At 46.5% G+C, this 15,525-nt stretch overlaps 1 protein-coding gene across 4 annotated transcripts in view; it reads right to left on the bottom strand.

The window, feature by feature from the left end:
• HSF2BP (heat shock transcription factor 2 binding protein) overlaps positions 1-15,525 on the bottom strand; it is a 66,528-nt gene that overhangs the window by 26,782 nt on the left and 24,221 nt on the right. For 2 of the 4 annotated variants that reach the window (XM_040055933.1, XM_040055935.1), the window contains exon 8: positions 8,943-9,710. The exons of the other annotated variants lie outside the window; for them this stretch is intronic. In XM_040055933.1, the coding sequence (XP_039911867.1) occupies positions 9,502-9,710 (209 nt within the window). In that variant the 3' untranslated portion in view covers positions 8,943-9,501. Of the gene's footprint in view, positions 1-8,942; positions 9,711-15,525 lie in introns of those variants that run through there. 4 annotated transcript variants of the gene reach the window in all.

Genomic DNA, 15,525 nt, shown 5'->3' with positions numbered 1-15,525 from the left:
TGTTGTATCCTTGGCCTTGGCTACTATTCTGAATTCAAGGACAGCGAGATTTTCAAGGTAAAGCAAACAAAGCATCCCCTGCAGGGCAGAGGAAGGAAGGGAACCACAGTGAGCCCTTGGGAGAGGGCCTGGATAAACAGAAGCTCACAGCACTCACCTGTCTGCCTGCCTGCCTTCCTCTCTGCAGGCTGTGGCCATGGGGCAGGCAGAAGGCACCCTGCCACAGCTGGGCAGCTCCTGGTGCCCTGGCCCTACTGCTCAACACCGGCCAGGTCATTTTATGCAGCACTCTGGGCGCTGTTGCTGCTGTTTCATCTTGCTCGCCTGCAGCAATCCGTGCTCATGGCTGATGCAGAGGAGCTGAAGTATTGGCCTGGTTGGGTAAGAGAGGCTTTGCAGCCCCTCAAATGCAGGGGTAACATCACTGCAGCTTCCCTGCTGCAGCTGATCAGCACACAGCCCAAAGGAACCAGCGGCGCAGCGGGATGGGGAGGTTACTCCTTGTGAAAGGAAGGAAGGAGTGTTTTGAGACCTGGCAGGGGGATGAGGTGTAGGAGCAGCACTGACACAGGCTGTGCCTGCCTGAAGGCCTGGGAGGTGCTGATCCACAGGCAGAGCCATGCTGTAGACTCAAGCAGCTTCTCCTGGCTCCCACTAGCATGAGAAACAAAACACGTGGGACATTTTCCAGTTTCTAAGACACGCTCCCAATCTTATGTCGCCGGCTCCTTGACCATACTTTGTATTTTCCAGGGAAGTTGAGCTCTTCAAGAATGAACAGATTCAGTATTCCAGAAGCATCCAGGCAGGATCCCGCCGGGGGAGAGAAGGGAGCCGGCTCTGCCTGTGCTGCAGCAGGAAGGAGAGCACAGCACACAGAGGTCTCCTCAAAGCCTGGCCCATGGGCAGTGCAGCCCCCGACAGAGGCTCCTGCTCCTGGGAGAGCTCCCCAGGGAACAGGCCACCTCTCTGCCCTGTCCCCAAGGATGAGCTTTCCTTGGCTAACTGCTCATCCCTCCCCCACCCTCATTTCCTTTCTCACTTCCTCAGTAAACAGAATCTCCTTCTTTCTACGTCACTGTGCTTAAGGGCCGAGTCCTTGGAAGCAAGCTTCTTTTTTCTCTTCCTCTCGGTTCCAGAATGCCCTTTGTCCTTTTGTCTTCCCTGCAGATCTCCAGGAGGGTCGTTTCGTTCTCATTCTGGATTTTGGCATTTAATTTAGGATCTTTGGATCCTCATTTAGGATCTTAGCAGTCTCCCATCTGGAGAGGCAGAGGAGCACAGGCCTGGAGAAATTCTCCCTCCCATAATTTATGGTGGTGAGAGCAGGAACACTCTGGGCAATAGGGGAGCTGTTCCTTTTGGCTTCTTCCATGTTAAACTTTCACAGGAAGAGAGTTCACACAAATCAAGACTGCTGTGAGCAAGCTGGGCTGCAGATAGGCAGGAGCTGAAAGCCCAGGGCCTCTTTTTCCACAGGGTTCTCGGCAACCTGCCAGGAGCAACATCTCCTAGGCTGGAAAAGACTTGTAGGGTTTAAGATGGGTCCTTTCAGCAGCTTGCAGGGGTCTCATTCATTGCCACAGGACAGCAGAGGCCTTGTCACAGCTGCACAACTGGCTGGGAGCAGGACTGGGTATCCTCAACACCTCAGGCTCCCTCTTCTCCTTCTCTCAGCCACTCATTACTCAGACTGCAGTTATCATCCTCCTTGAGCCTGCCAGACACTTTACTTACTCACCCAAAAGACCTGCAATCCAAGTAAAAGTGATCAGGCCAAGGCAGAAAGGAGGGGAATTACATGAAAAGAGAAACAAAGCAGAAAACTGATTTGGAGAACTGAACACTCCAGCATACTGCCTCTGAAATCAGGAATGCTCAAATAGAAGCTCAGCCCCTCAGCAAATTTGCTGTACGTGGTTTACCTGTGTACACAGGAGGTCTGTGACTGCACAGGGAACTGAATCCACATCCCCCAAATCCAAGATAAGCCCAGCAGCTTATCTCAGGCCCCAGGGCTGCATCTCCTCATCTCCTGCCCCAACAGGGGCCATGGAGACAACATCTCCTGGCTACCCATGGAGCACAAGCTGCACAATCTTCTTGTGCCCACAGAAACTGGACTGCAGGTCTAAGAAACTGCAATTTAATAGCAGTGAGGCACTTCAGAGGAAATGCTTAGTTTGTGTAGTAATGTTTCCCTTTTTTTTTTTTTTTTTTTTTTTTTTTTTTTTTTTTTTTTTTTTTGTGGCATTATAGCAGTGCCTTAGTAGCACTTTCCTGTCCTTCCCTCTGTTCTCCTCTTGTGACAGCTTTCTCAGTGAGAAGGTTGCCCGTGGGTCAACCCCTGACGCAGACAGCCTGTGCAGCAGAAGCTCCCTATCACTACAGAACACTCCATTATAATTAAAAATTAATGGCAACTGCACTCTCTCCCTCTCTCAGTCCTGAGAAATGTGTATCATTCCGGGGACAAAAGCTTGTGGGATACCAAACGCTTTCCGCTGCGGCTCTGTGCACGGCTCTGTGGCAGCTCCCTCATCAGTGTCACTGTGCTCTCACGCTTGAAATCTGCCCTTGAAACCTCGCCTCTCCCTCTGCCACTGACAGCAGCACTATTGTTTTTAGCAGCTCAGCTTTTCAGCTGACTTCAGGATCCCCAGAGGCCATCCCTTTTTTTTCTGACTGTGCTCCAGATTGCCATCAGCGCTCACGAAATGACTCCAGCACCGTTTGGTCCCTTGCCATTTCCAGCCAAGAGGGCACCTCCTTTCCCTTGGCTTCCTTACCCGGGGTCTGTCTGCTGCTGCCTGAGCTGCCTGGGCACTGCAGGCACCGGCTGTGCCTGACGAGCAATCTCGGAAGGTTTCCGGGGCAGTGTTACACCCTGTCAGCATTGTTAGGGCTGCACAGGATCATTGCTAGAGAGCCTTCCTGAAGGGGCTTCCTTACTGGAATGTGGGTGACTCACGGCACTCAGCCGCTCTTGTCTCAAGGAGATCACGCTCCTGCTGCACCAAGGGCAGCGATGATGTTCGTGAAAATCCCTAGGAAAAACCGGTTGCTGCAATATTAAGAGGAGAGAGGATGTTTGGGAAGAGCGGGCGCTATCCAGGCGCTTCTTGCTGCTCGGCGGTTTCCGAGTGCGTGGAGAGAGCTCTGCGTCCCTTGGCTCTGTGTCAGCCAGGGGATGATGCATCCACTGCGTTTTCCAAAATGCAGCTGCACGCAGCCAGGCTGTGGTGTGCAGAATACAGCGACGACAGCATGTGTGTTTCTGTGGGCGCCTGCTGGGGAGCTTGCGAGCCCTATGGGGAGTCTGCACACGTGAAGCAGAGGAAACCCCCTGCCCAGCCACGCTGTGGGTCCATCGTGTGTTACGGATCCCACAGAAGTCCCGGGTTCCCCGTGAGCAGCTCTGCCCACACACCTCCAGGGTCAGCAAGGGCTGCCATGGGATCCATGGGGAGCTTGCAGGAGAGCCTGTGCTTGGGTTTTCAGTGGCTGGCTGCCCTTCAGGTTGGTCACCCTGTCCTTTGTCTGGGCTTGTTCCTTGGAAAAGGCATCCCACAAAATGCTAGCACCATTTCGTGGCACAAGCAAGGCCCTGGTGCTTTCGGTCACCTCTCCAGAGTGACTGGGACACTCAGCTCAGGACACTCACCCAGGACTGTGTATCCCAGTGGCCCCTAGCCTGAGCACAAACATGCTGCCCCACTGCTGGGAGAAGAGTCTGGAGCACTGCTGAAACCCTGGGCACACCTACCCCAGCCTCAGCCCTCAGAGACTTCACTCCCCCTTCGTGATGACTCCCAGCCCACTCTCGGGCAGCAGGGCCCAGTCTGGCAAGGGAGAAGATGGAAAGGGACTCTGTCAGAAACTGTAGTGATAGGACAAGAGGGAGTGGGTATGAAATGAAAGAGAGGAAATTTAGGTTAGATATTAGGAAGAAATTCCTTACTGTGAGGCTGGGGAAGCCCCATCCCTTGGCAGTGTACAAGGCCAGGTTGAATAAGACCTTGAGCAGCCTGGTCTAGGGGGAGGTGTCACACTAGAATGGTTGGAATGAGATGGTCTTTATGGTCCCTCCCAACCCAAACCATTTGGGATTCTATGAAATTGATTCTGGATACCACAGATCCTGCTCAGGAGGAAGGTGTGCAGATCCAAGAACCGGGCTTTTTCCCCCTACATTCTCCATCTTCTGTTTTGTGCTAGTACAGGGTGACTGCTGCACTTTATTGGACCCTGGTGGCGATACAGCTACAGGAGCAAGGAGGGATTTATCCCTGCAGAGAGCTTCAAGCAGCTCACCTGCTCTCCTAACACCCAACCCAATCCCCTGCCTCAGAGCAAGACTCAAACCTTTCATACAACTTCAAAGCAAGGCTGAGGTGGCACGAAAGCCACTTAGGCAGAGCTGACCTTCTCCATGCACCCCAGGTCACACAACCCCTGCCCATGCCAGCCTTGCCCTCGGTGTTGCTGCCTCTCTCACCTGCAGCCCAACAGCACAGACACGTGCATTTGGAAGGAGCTGGCATTTGAAGTGCTCTCGCTGCAGTCACGCCCACAGTAAAAATTACAGTTCCCATAAATGACATGTGCAACTATAATTTGGTCAAAGTCTTTTCAAGGCTTCCGACCGAGCAAGTTATGGGTTGTAAAGGTCATTGTAAAGCATTGGATAGAGGAGTTTAAATCTCTATGACCTCGAGAGCTCTCTAATGACTTTTTATCAGCTGTGACTTGGAACTCACATATTCAGGCAGCAACCAGCAGTTGCAAAAGTTCCTGCATAGAAACCAGGAAAATTCCAAACAACACAGATGTGGCCAGATGCAGCTGCAAATGAAATGCTGTGAAGAGAAATGAAGGGGCAGCCATGCTTTGCATAGCTCATAACTCGTAGTACAAGCACTGGGCAGGGATAAGAGAGCAAATAAGAGGTTCCTTATTTCCCAGGAAAACTCTTTTCTCCTCACCTCCAGCATCCTTGCAGGACTGGAGGCGTTAGAGGAGATGAATCATACAATATTTGCAAGACTTGTAAAATCTTATCAATTCTGAAAGCCAATTTGTGCTAATCAGCACATATCGCAAGTGCAAATGATAACTCAAAGGAGCAGCTAAATGAGTGGTGCAACCAGCTGAAGTTGAATCATCTCTAAGTTCACTTGTGGCCACGAGACCAGATTGTCACGTCTTCCATTCTTCCACCAATTCTTCCTTAAATGGCACTTATTTCCCTCTCTTAAGCAACCAAAACAGGATGATGTTCCTTGAACTCCAGTTCACTGCCTTTCTCACGAGTGCTGGGAATGGGCCAGTGTCCTCATGTAACCAAACCCCTCATCCCCTCAGGACAGCTGGTTGCTGTTCCCACCCAAGCTCTCACAGCGCCCTTCAGAGATGCCAGGCCCCTCAGCACAGGGTACAGAGCCACCAGTTTGCTTTCTTCTGCTGAGGTTTGCCAGCTTCTTTCCAGCCAGATCAGGGTCCATGAACACCAGCCTGAGTTACCACACAAAGAACTGGTGGGGCACTACATTCCACAGCTAAACTTCTTCAGCTGCAGGAAGTAAGTTTAGGGGATCCTCATTTATTTTTCCTTTGCATCTAATTTACCACCACCATCAGCTATGAAGAGCCAGTATCTCCCTGGAGCACCAGCAAGCAGACATCATTCCAGGGCTTTGTACGGTGTATACAGACTCAAAAGAGCCAAGTTCACTTTTAATTGTGCAGCTGATATTACGAACTTTCTTCTACAAGTTGTTAAAACAGATTTTTAATCTTTTGAGACAGCTTCGCCTAAGAGTCAGATTTTACTTTCAGTTACACAGGTTTAAGTCTGGAGTAACTGATAACCTCAAAGCAACACCAAAGTTATGTTTTCTCCTCCACTGAAACTCTGAGATTGTGCAACAGAGGAAATGGCAAAGCTGGAGTAACTCTGGACTTTGAACACAGCTACTGAAACTTGTGCTCTGATTGTGTGAGCCCCCTTTACTCCTGTAAGCTAGCAATCCAGTTAATCAAGTAATGCAGTTAATCAATTAAGTTCTTCAGTTAATCAATTACTACACAGAAGAATCCCAATTTTTCAAAAGGATCCAAAAAAAAGAAACATTCCACAGTCGGTGTGTTTTTCAGTACAGGCTGAACTCTTGATTTTACACCAATAAAGCTTCCTAATGGTCTGGAGTTTCAGAATTAAGCAAATCTGAAGCAAAATTAAAGCTGAGATTTACAACGCATCTGTTGACCAGTCTTTAATTGCATCAATCCCTTATGTCATACCATGTCCTGTGTGCCACCCATTGTTCAACTTCAGACATAAAGCTTTGGCACACTCTGCTTTTTCAAAATCTCTGCTATTCAGAGACTTTGTTTTATTCATAACCTGTCAAAAAAAAAATGTCTTTCAGGAGAAAGGGAGACTCAAGGGAGATCCACAGTCACTTAATAGCCTAATTTCTAGCACTAACCACATGAAGACAAATCAGGCCTTCAGACACTCTTCCAACAGGGATCTCTCAAGCTTATCAACACACACGATTATAAAATGCTGTCTGCAAACAGTAGGGCAATCTGAAAACTTGCTCTTATTTCTTACTGCAAAATAGATACCAAAGGGAGGATTCACCTCACCTAATTTTAGCCATCTAAACAGTTGGCATCTCAGTAAGTCCCTGCAGCTTCTTCTACAGCCAATGTCATGAGATTCCCTCCTATTTTAGGATGGAAAAAGGAGCAGCAAAGAAGGCATTGATGCTGCTGGTGGGGGAGAACAGATCAATCAATAGTTTATGACAGATGCCAAGGTCTGGAAGAATCCCACCATGACATGTCGTAGAGTATGCACGGGATGTTAACAGACTCCTGTGGGGAAAGCTGCAGGCTTCACTCCACGGTGAAAAGGTTCAATTGTACACAGCCCCAGACCTGTGGAGGAGCAGGAGGAGCTGTTCCCTGGCTCCAACAAATGTGGGTTTAGGGAAGGAAGGAATGTGAAAAACAGCAGAATGATCTAACAGCTCATCATGCCATCTGCAACTACTAATGTCCACTTCATTCCACTAAAACATTTAAGTATGAGACACCTTGAGCATTTCAAACACTCTGGAATGTTTAAAGGGTCAGGCTTATCCCTGGCTTTTATCTACTCACCTCATTTCAGCATCATTTGACTCCAGAGACACTTTCTTTTCCAACCAAGAAAGTATCATGAACTTGCTTCCCTGTGGTAAGTTTCCCTCAAATGCTGTATTCTTTTCTAAAAACTCAATTAATTGTGAACACCTAGAAAAAGTAAGCTTAGGGAAAACACACAGACTTTCCTAGAGGACTGTCTGGCACGGGTTCTTCTCTCATGTTTCTGATACTTTTCCTCTCTAGTATTTTTAAATATACACTGTATTTCACAGATGTGGTGACTTTTTCTTGTTTTTCAGTCTTGCATAATAAAACACTTTGTACAGAAAAAAGACTTTCCCGAGGTTGGTGGGTCATTGATGATTTGGCTCTGAAGAAACAGTCCTGGCATGCTACACCTGAAAATAAAGTCATCTGGGAGACACTGAAAGAAGTTATTATCAGATCTGAGCAGCTTGCTGGGGAAAACTGTATCTCAAATCACCACTTTGAGCATGGCTGACCATGCCAGCGGACACACAATTAAGATGAACAGTCCTGACTGCTTTGTTTCCTGATTTCACATGGAAATGAGGTGCAGATGCACTGCCAGTCCCTCTCATAAGGTTGAATTTAGCCCATCACCACAGTTTATCAACCTGGCTGTGAGCACCTGTGTCACCCCCAGCTTGTGCACACCACACTGACCCTTGGAAAGTCTTGGTTTCAGGTTGGGAAGGGTAGGGAAATTTTCAAGAAATATCTCAAATCCACAGGACATGGAGCTCCATCAGCTTTCCTGCTCACAGAACTACTTTTTTCTTTTGTTATATACTGGCTTCCAAAGTTTTATGAAAAACATTTGTGAGCAGATAATTCAATGCAAAGTGGATGATGGCCTTCAGTGTTTCTTAAACACTTTCATGAGTTGATATTCCAGGAAACGACCAATTATCATTTTGATCCCTTTAGGATTAAACTCCAGGAGGATTAACTAGGATAGTAAGACAAGAAAACAAATCCAAAGAAAGCACACTTTACAGAAGATTTAAAGCCTTCCACAAATCTGCACTTGGCAAGCTCAGTGTAGTGCTGAATCAGACATGGCAGAACCCTGTGCAACCCACCTGTGTGAGATCTCCATCTTAATCTTCATTTAACAGCCTCAAACCAGACTGTTACCATCTGCAGCATCTGAGCCAAATAATTTCAAGCTGACTTATTCGGTTCTAATTCTGAACATCCATCATTCTGCAAGCAGCCTAAAGGGAGACGCCCTATACCTTAACTTACACATTTTACAGTGGTCTCCCTCTAAAGCTGTCTGCCAATCGTAATATTTAAATCCTATGAAGTTTACTTTGTGTTTTCTGTAATTTGAAGTCCACACTGTATTTAGTTAACACACTGGGTTCCCAGATGAGGTGCAATAACTTGAGTATGGAAAAAGGTGCTACCACAGCACTGCAATTCTCATTTGCTGCTCCCTTGAGCAGCCTCACTTAACTGGCTCTGTTTCTGACATCACAGAAATGAATGCTATTATTTTCTAAAAACATTATAAACTCTACCAATATCCAGCACCAAGTGTTTGTATTTACCCCTGAGGTAAGCAAGCTGTACTCCAAAGCTCCAACAAACCCCAGGGTTGTGAGGGGATGTGATGCTGCTCACATCAGAGCAGCAGCTCATTTTAGCCTCTTCAGCACACAACTGGGTACCATAGAAAACAGCAATTTATTTCCCTTCTCAGGGCTTCTCTAAAAACAACAGCCCAGTTTCTAGCATGCCTGGCAGCCACAGACCAGCTTGACTTGCAGTTAAGAGTGAATCTGAATACAAATTTTGAAAGCAGAATCTGTTACATGCTAAAGAATTTCAGTTTTCTTTTATTACAACAGGAAGAGAGAGATGAGGAATAACAATAAAACTGGAACTTGGGGTGCATTCTGACACAGTAGAGTTAAGAATGGCGTAAGAGTTTTCCTCACAGTACAGTAATTCTTAAGGATGGACCAAAAGGATTATTTACCTCTGCAATGTTATCAGGGAATGAGAGCATTTTTTACCCCATCTAGACAGCAAATACACAACACAACCACAGAGCATTTTGGAAACCCGTTATCAATAAAGTCCTCAAAGAAATTAAGCCTGTCCCATCTCTACCAGATCACCCACGGTGTTACTTGGGCACCTAAAACCCAACAGGTCTCCCCAAGCACCATTTCAGCCGGGTTAATTCGAATCCCCAAAAAACGATTTCGTCAGAGGAACTTTGGCAGAGGGGTGGTTTTCTTTTTTTCAGTCAAGCCCACCACCCAACGACCCTCGCAGCATAAAAACGCAGGAGAGACGTAAGCCCCTCTACGCCTCGTACTCGAACACTTTGAGGTCCTCCAGGAGCTCCTTGGCGAGCGCCTGCAGCTCGGCGTTGCGGCTCTGGGACAGCGCGACGATGCGCTGGAAGGGCAGCGTCTCGCGCACCTCGGCGCCCGACCTGGCCAACACCTCGGGCTCCAGCAGCACCGACTGCAGCAGCCGCAGGGCGTGCAGGCAAACCTCCGCGTCCGGGTCTGAAAGCAGGGGGAGAGAAGCACCCAGGGGATTGTTAGAAACGCGTCTGAAAGGATCCACCGGGCGGACGGGGAGGAAGGGAAGCGTTGTAATGCCCGGCTGGCTGGTTGGCTCTAGGAGGTACCTGGGAATCACATTTTTTGTCCTCCCCCAGCAGTGTTTCCGAGGGAGAGAGAATCAGGAACCTTTCCCTTGTTTTCCAGATGTTGAAACTGCTGTAAAGCAGGGAATTTGATCGACCTGAATTTATCCAGTCCGTACCCATGTACTGTTGGCTGCAATCCAATTTAAGGGCAGAACTAACTGTATCACATGATTACTCAGACTTAAAAAACCAGTAAATTGGCAGTAAATCATCAGGCCTTTCTTTAATTTCTTTTTATATGAGGCTTTGGATTTCCTCAAAGCTCAGTAAAATATTAATTTTTATAAAACTTTCTAGCAACCACGTATCAACCTTCCAAGTGTTTAATTCAGTCTGCACAAAATTGAAATGGGTATTGAAGCACTGCTGCTCAGGAATGTGCCAGGGAAATGCTGCAAAGAACTTTGACTGACTTAAGCCAGGAAGACATGTAATAACTCCACCGCTAAGAACACAGGATGCATTTTTAATTACTGAAACATTAGGAGCATTACATTTTAATCATTTGCAACGGCCCATTTGCATTTAGTGGTTTACAGCTTTATCAAAAGCATGTGGTAGAAAGACTTCCCTATTCTGCATATTCCAAATGAAAACATCTATTATATTTTTACAGCTGAAGCAGTTATTTGTCCCACGTGCCATGAATTTTTAATGTGTTTTTCATTAGCATACGTGGTCTTCAGCAAGCTTTTGATAAAGGGTTGTGCGGAAATGTTGAGAAAATTAATTCAGATCACTTTGAGCACAAAATCACCAGAGAGACCAAAATCTCACTGAAGGAGCATAAAACCAGGACAGTGATGAACCAGAGTGCACTGAGTTTGGAGCAGATATTTGGTGGGGCTGAGGCAAGTTCTCTCCTTTCCTGGCTTATTTCACACATAACACTGGTGACATGAAAAGGGACTGAGAAGAATTATTCATTAAAGCATAAGTGTTGAAAGCACCTGGGGGGGCAAAGAACAGGATGTGATGGACACTGAAGAAGTCTCCGGATTTAGGCATGAAACTCACTGCTGAGATAGAGATTTTTTAGTAATTCCCAACAGCACAAGGCTGGAGAACAATATTAAAGATTGTGACATCTGATCTACACCCAAAAGGAAGGCACTCCCTCGCTCTTCCCCTATTTTCCATCATAAATGGAAATAATCAAGTGTTAACCTCTTAAGAAAGGAATTCTACTTTGTCCTGGAAAAGCAGCAGGGTGGGGTATAATCTGAGGACACAGGTGTTGTCCAAACTCATAAAATAAAGTGCATTTTCTCCTTTTCTGTGCAATGAGAATCCTAGCTGTTGGGCCTGCTGGACAATTTTAAACATGTCGAATCAATAAAAGCCCTGTGATTAGTGCTGCACACCCATGGCACAGCCACTCTTACTGCTGACAGCCAGGCTGAAGGCTCTGAGGAGTCTCTTTCCATCACCATCTCCAGCAGTACCTGCAGGTGCAACTTCCTGAGTGAGGAGCAGTCGTAACTCTGGGGGAAATGCTGCAGCTCAGCCTCACAGACACAAAGATCTTATGTCCAATTTCCTGGCCAGAAACACTTCAGTGAATCCTTTTGAAAAAAACACCTGGGTACAAGTTTTGGTTTTCAGACTTATTCTGACCTAATCAAAATATGACTAAAAGCCTTGATTTTGTCCTCTCTTGCGTTCCCTTTTTGTCTCCATGCCTTCCACACTGTGTATCTTTTAATGCCTATTTTTTTGCCTGATGTATTGTTCCAACTCTGCACAGATCACCTCCCCCTTTTTCTGTTCTTAGTATTACCTACATTTATTCATAGGAAATAGCAGCCACAAACTACAGACAGATAAGAAGAAAGAAGCTTTGTAGAGTGAAATCTATGTAGTTCATTTACAATCTTCCTCTGTGTGACATTATTCCTCCACGAAATAAAGCCACTAATACATTTAATGTCTTGCAGTACTGCTGGGAAGCTTCATATATGTAAGATGAAAAGAGCTTTGTTACTAATACCCTTATAGGAATCAATATTAGTATTATCTGCAAGTGTTTAAAGGCTGTAGAAATTAAAGAATCGATCAGGGGAGAAGCCTTAGCAGGGGAGCCAAGAAAATGAGGATCTGTAGGAGATCAGGAAATTATTTCCAGCTTGATGAACAAGAATGTTTTCCAGTAAGAGCAGAGAGGTTCTAGGAAGAATCTCCAGCAGCAGCCAGGGAAGCTCAACAGCTTGAGTCACTCAAATGAAGAACAGATTAGGCACGTGGGCATCCAGCAAAGGAAGGAAATGATCCTGCACCAGAAGATGACTTAATACACATTTAACCTCAGATTGCCATTGTTTTGAATGTATTCTGGGATGTTCTGAGTTAAATAAATACATATGCCTTAAAATACACTCCCTGAAACCACTCAAAACATGTGGTTTTGAGAATACTACTTATTGAGGATAATCATGTTTCCTAAGAGGATTTAAAAAAAAACACCAGAGAAATCTTTCTCTTGTCTCCAATATCATTAGGGACGTTTTCTAGAAGCCCCGTCTACAAGCACTCAGAGAAATGTATGGAATCTTCATTATTCAGCATTATATTTATGTCAACAGCGTCCAGATTTAGTCATTTCTACACTAGCTGAGTAACATTTTGTTTGTACAAGATCAAAAAAAAATCCTTTAGCTGTAATCAAATCAGTGCATCACATCCTCCCAACCACCGGCACACACATCTCCAACTACAATTTCAAAACTATCACCATTATTTCTGGAGAAGAGGGGGAGAAATCAAGCTGCTTGCCTCAGCCAGGATCACAGGCGTAGCACAAACCTGCCACCATCATAAGGTGCTGATGTAATTTCAGCAAGGTGTTGAAACTGCTGGAGTTTGCTGACGTCCTGCAAGCTGCCAGCTCACTTTGATGTCACTGGCTTTCTGTCGCTGACAAAAGGCAGCTGATAACGTGGACGGATTTTAGTCACATCTGTCATTAGCATCAGGCTCTCAGATGAACTGTCCCCTACAGCAGTGTTTAAGTAATTGCATTGCATCAACGCTGAACAGCTTATCCACAGTTGGCTGGGAGTTGTGTGAACTCAATTTACACGTGGCCACACCATCCCCATGCCACCTGAATGCAAGATTTATTGCCAGCACACTGTTTACAGCTGTGCCTGTGTACAACAGCACAGAAGTTCACAAAGACAAGTGCAAGGTCCTGCACATAGCTCGGGGCAATTCCAAGCAGAAGTACAGGCTGGGGGATTGAGAGCAGCCCTGAGGAGAAGGACTCGGGGCTGTTGGTGGATGAGAGGCTAGATATGAGCTGGCCATGTGCACTGACAGCCCAGAAAGCCAAAAATGTCCTGGGCAGCAGGGGAGGGGGGGATTCTGCCCCTCTGCCCTGCCCAGGTGTGACCCCACCTGCAGAGCTGCCTCCAGCCCCAGAGCTCACACTATAAGGAAGACATGGATCTGCTGGAGTCCAGAGGAGAGACATAAGGAGGGTCAGAGGGCTGGGGCACCTCTGCTGTGGAGACAGGCTGAGAGACTGGGGGCTGCTCAGCCTGGAGAAGAGAAGGCTTCAGAGAGACCTTAGAGCCTCTTCCAGGGCCTAAAGGAGCTCCAAGAGATCTGGAGAGGGACTTTGTACAAGGGAATGTAGTGACAGGACAAGGGGCAATGGCTTTAAACTGGAAGAGGGGAGGGTTAGATTAAATATTAGGAAGAAATTCCTCACCACGCGTGTGATAAGGCACTGGCACAGGTTGGCCAGAGAAGCTGAAAACACCTCATCCCTGAAAGTGTTTAAATTCAGGTTGGATGGAGTCCAACTATCTTCTGAGCAACTTGGTCTAATGGAAGGATATCCCTGCTCACAGCAAGGGGGTTGGAACAAGATGCTCTTTAAGATCCCTTCCAATTTAAACCATTCTATGACTTCACAATTTCAAAAATCTTCCCACCACTGCTGTAGATATTATTCAGTTCAATTCCTGTCTGATTCCAGCAGGAAGGAGCAATCTGCCTCCTCAGCCTTTCCTTGTAATGAGCCTGTCAGACAATCTGTGTTCCAGCACACCCAACAGAGACAACCACAGCCACGGCTTCCCCCGTGTAAGATCCCTTTGCACTGCCCATGCTGGCAGGGCTGAGGCAGCATCTGCAGCAGCAGAGTTTTCCAGACATTTCCATACTGTTGATAGGTCTGAGGAGACAGGAAATGTTGTGGTAAAGATGCTCTGAGGGGAAGGAGCAGGGAGAATACTGAAGTAGAAAAGAAAAGACTGAGCTTTGCTTGCTGCAATTCTTACAGACATAAATGCACTTTCTCTCTGCAAAATTTTTTCCCGAGCTCCTGTGTTACAGCTGCGTTTCTGTCAGTCTCCTCTCTGGCTGTGCTGCTCCCACATGGAGTTCAGCTAAGGAGAATTCCCCACTCTCCTACAGACACATGTTTGTCATGCTTTTATCAGGGAAATGCTTGAGAGAGACTCCCAGGATCCAAACTGAAGCAGCAGTTCAGTCCCAATTCGCCTGGCCTCTACGCAGGGGATGAGAGTGAACAGGAGTTTGCACAGAGCTCTGTAGCTCAGAGAGGAACAGAACTGCTCCTCACAGAACATCAGTTTGCATGAGTTGTTAGGCAGGGCAAGGACCTGCTCAGATGGCAAGGACAGCCCGGACCTCCATCTGGGCAAGCAGCTCAGTATGGAAAAGCATGAGTATGGAAAAGGGCAAACATTCCACGAGCCTTGCCTTGGCCTCTCCTCCAGCTTCCCAGATAACTGAGGCTCAGGGAACTCTGCGTCAGAGCTGACATCCCTGCAATTACCCAAATGAATCTGGTCTTAAAGGGCAATCCTCTCCTCAAGATTAATTTAATCATCTGAAGAACAGCATGTAGATGAGTCAGGGGAGGTTTAGGTTGGATATCAGAAGGTTTTGCAGCCAGAAGGTGGCTGGGCACTAGAATAAGCTCCACGGGGAAGTTGTCACAGCCCCAAGCCTGCCAGAGTTCAAGGAGCATTTGGACAACATTCTCAGGCACATGGTGGGATTCTTGAGATGTTTTGTGGGGTCAGGAGTTGGACTCTGAGATCCTGATGGATCCCTTCCAAGTCAGCATATTCTATGGTTCTATGGGAAGAGGATGAAATTGCTGAGCACTTGAAAGAACGGTTTTGATTTAGGAACAAAAATTTGTTTTAATACAGACATCAGTTTATAAATATGACGGTTCTGTTTGTCCAGATGTTTTTGAAATAACACGCTGCCATGCAAATAACCTGAAATTTCAAACGCTCGCAAATAACCTGAAATTTCAAATGCTCTCACAGCCATAATGAATTCAGACAGAAGAGCAAGGCATTAGAAACCTTCAGAGATAGTCATGAAAAGCAAATATTGAGGGTGCAGGCAGCAAAGTGAGAATGTGCTTCATACAAGCATTTCTAATAGAGACCATCATTAGCAAAGAATTTGGATAACCAAGGTTGAATTTCCACATGGAACTGTGGTGAAAGAAACTGAAGGGCAAGATCTTAAATTAGTCCTATGTCTCTTTTTGTGATTTGTTTAATGAAGCCCCTGGAGCAATTTCCCAGCTATGGACAAGAAATGTCACTGACAAAGTGTCTCTGAATTCCAAGATTTCTCAAGTATCCAGAGAGATTTTTTTAAACTGCATTCAAAGA

Source organism: Hirundo rustica, chromosome 2 (genome assembly GCF_015227805.2).
Source record: "Hirundo rustica isolate bHirRus1 chromosome 2, bHirRus1.pri.v3, whole genome shotgun sequence".
Classification (NCBI taxonomy): domain Eukaryota; kingdom Metazoa; phylum Chordata; class Aves; order Passeriformes; family Hirundinidae; genus Hirundo; species Hirundo rustica.
This window is presented reverse-complemented; position numbering and strand designations above follow the sequence as displayed.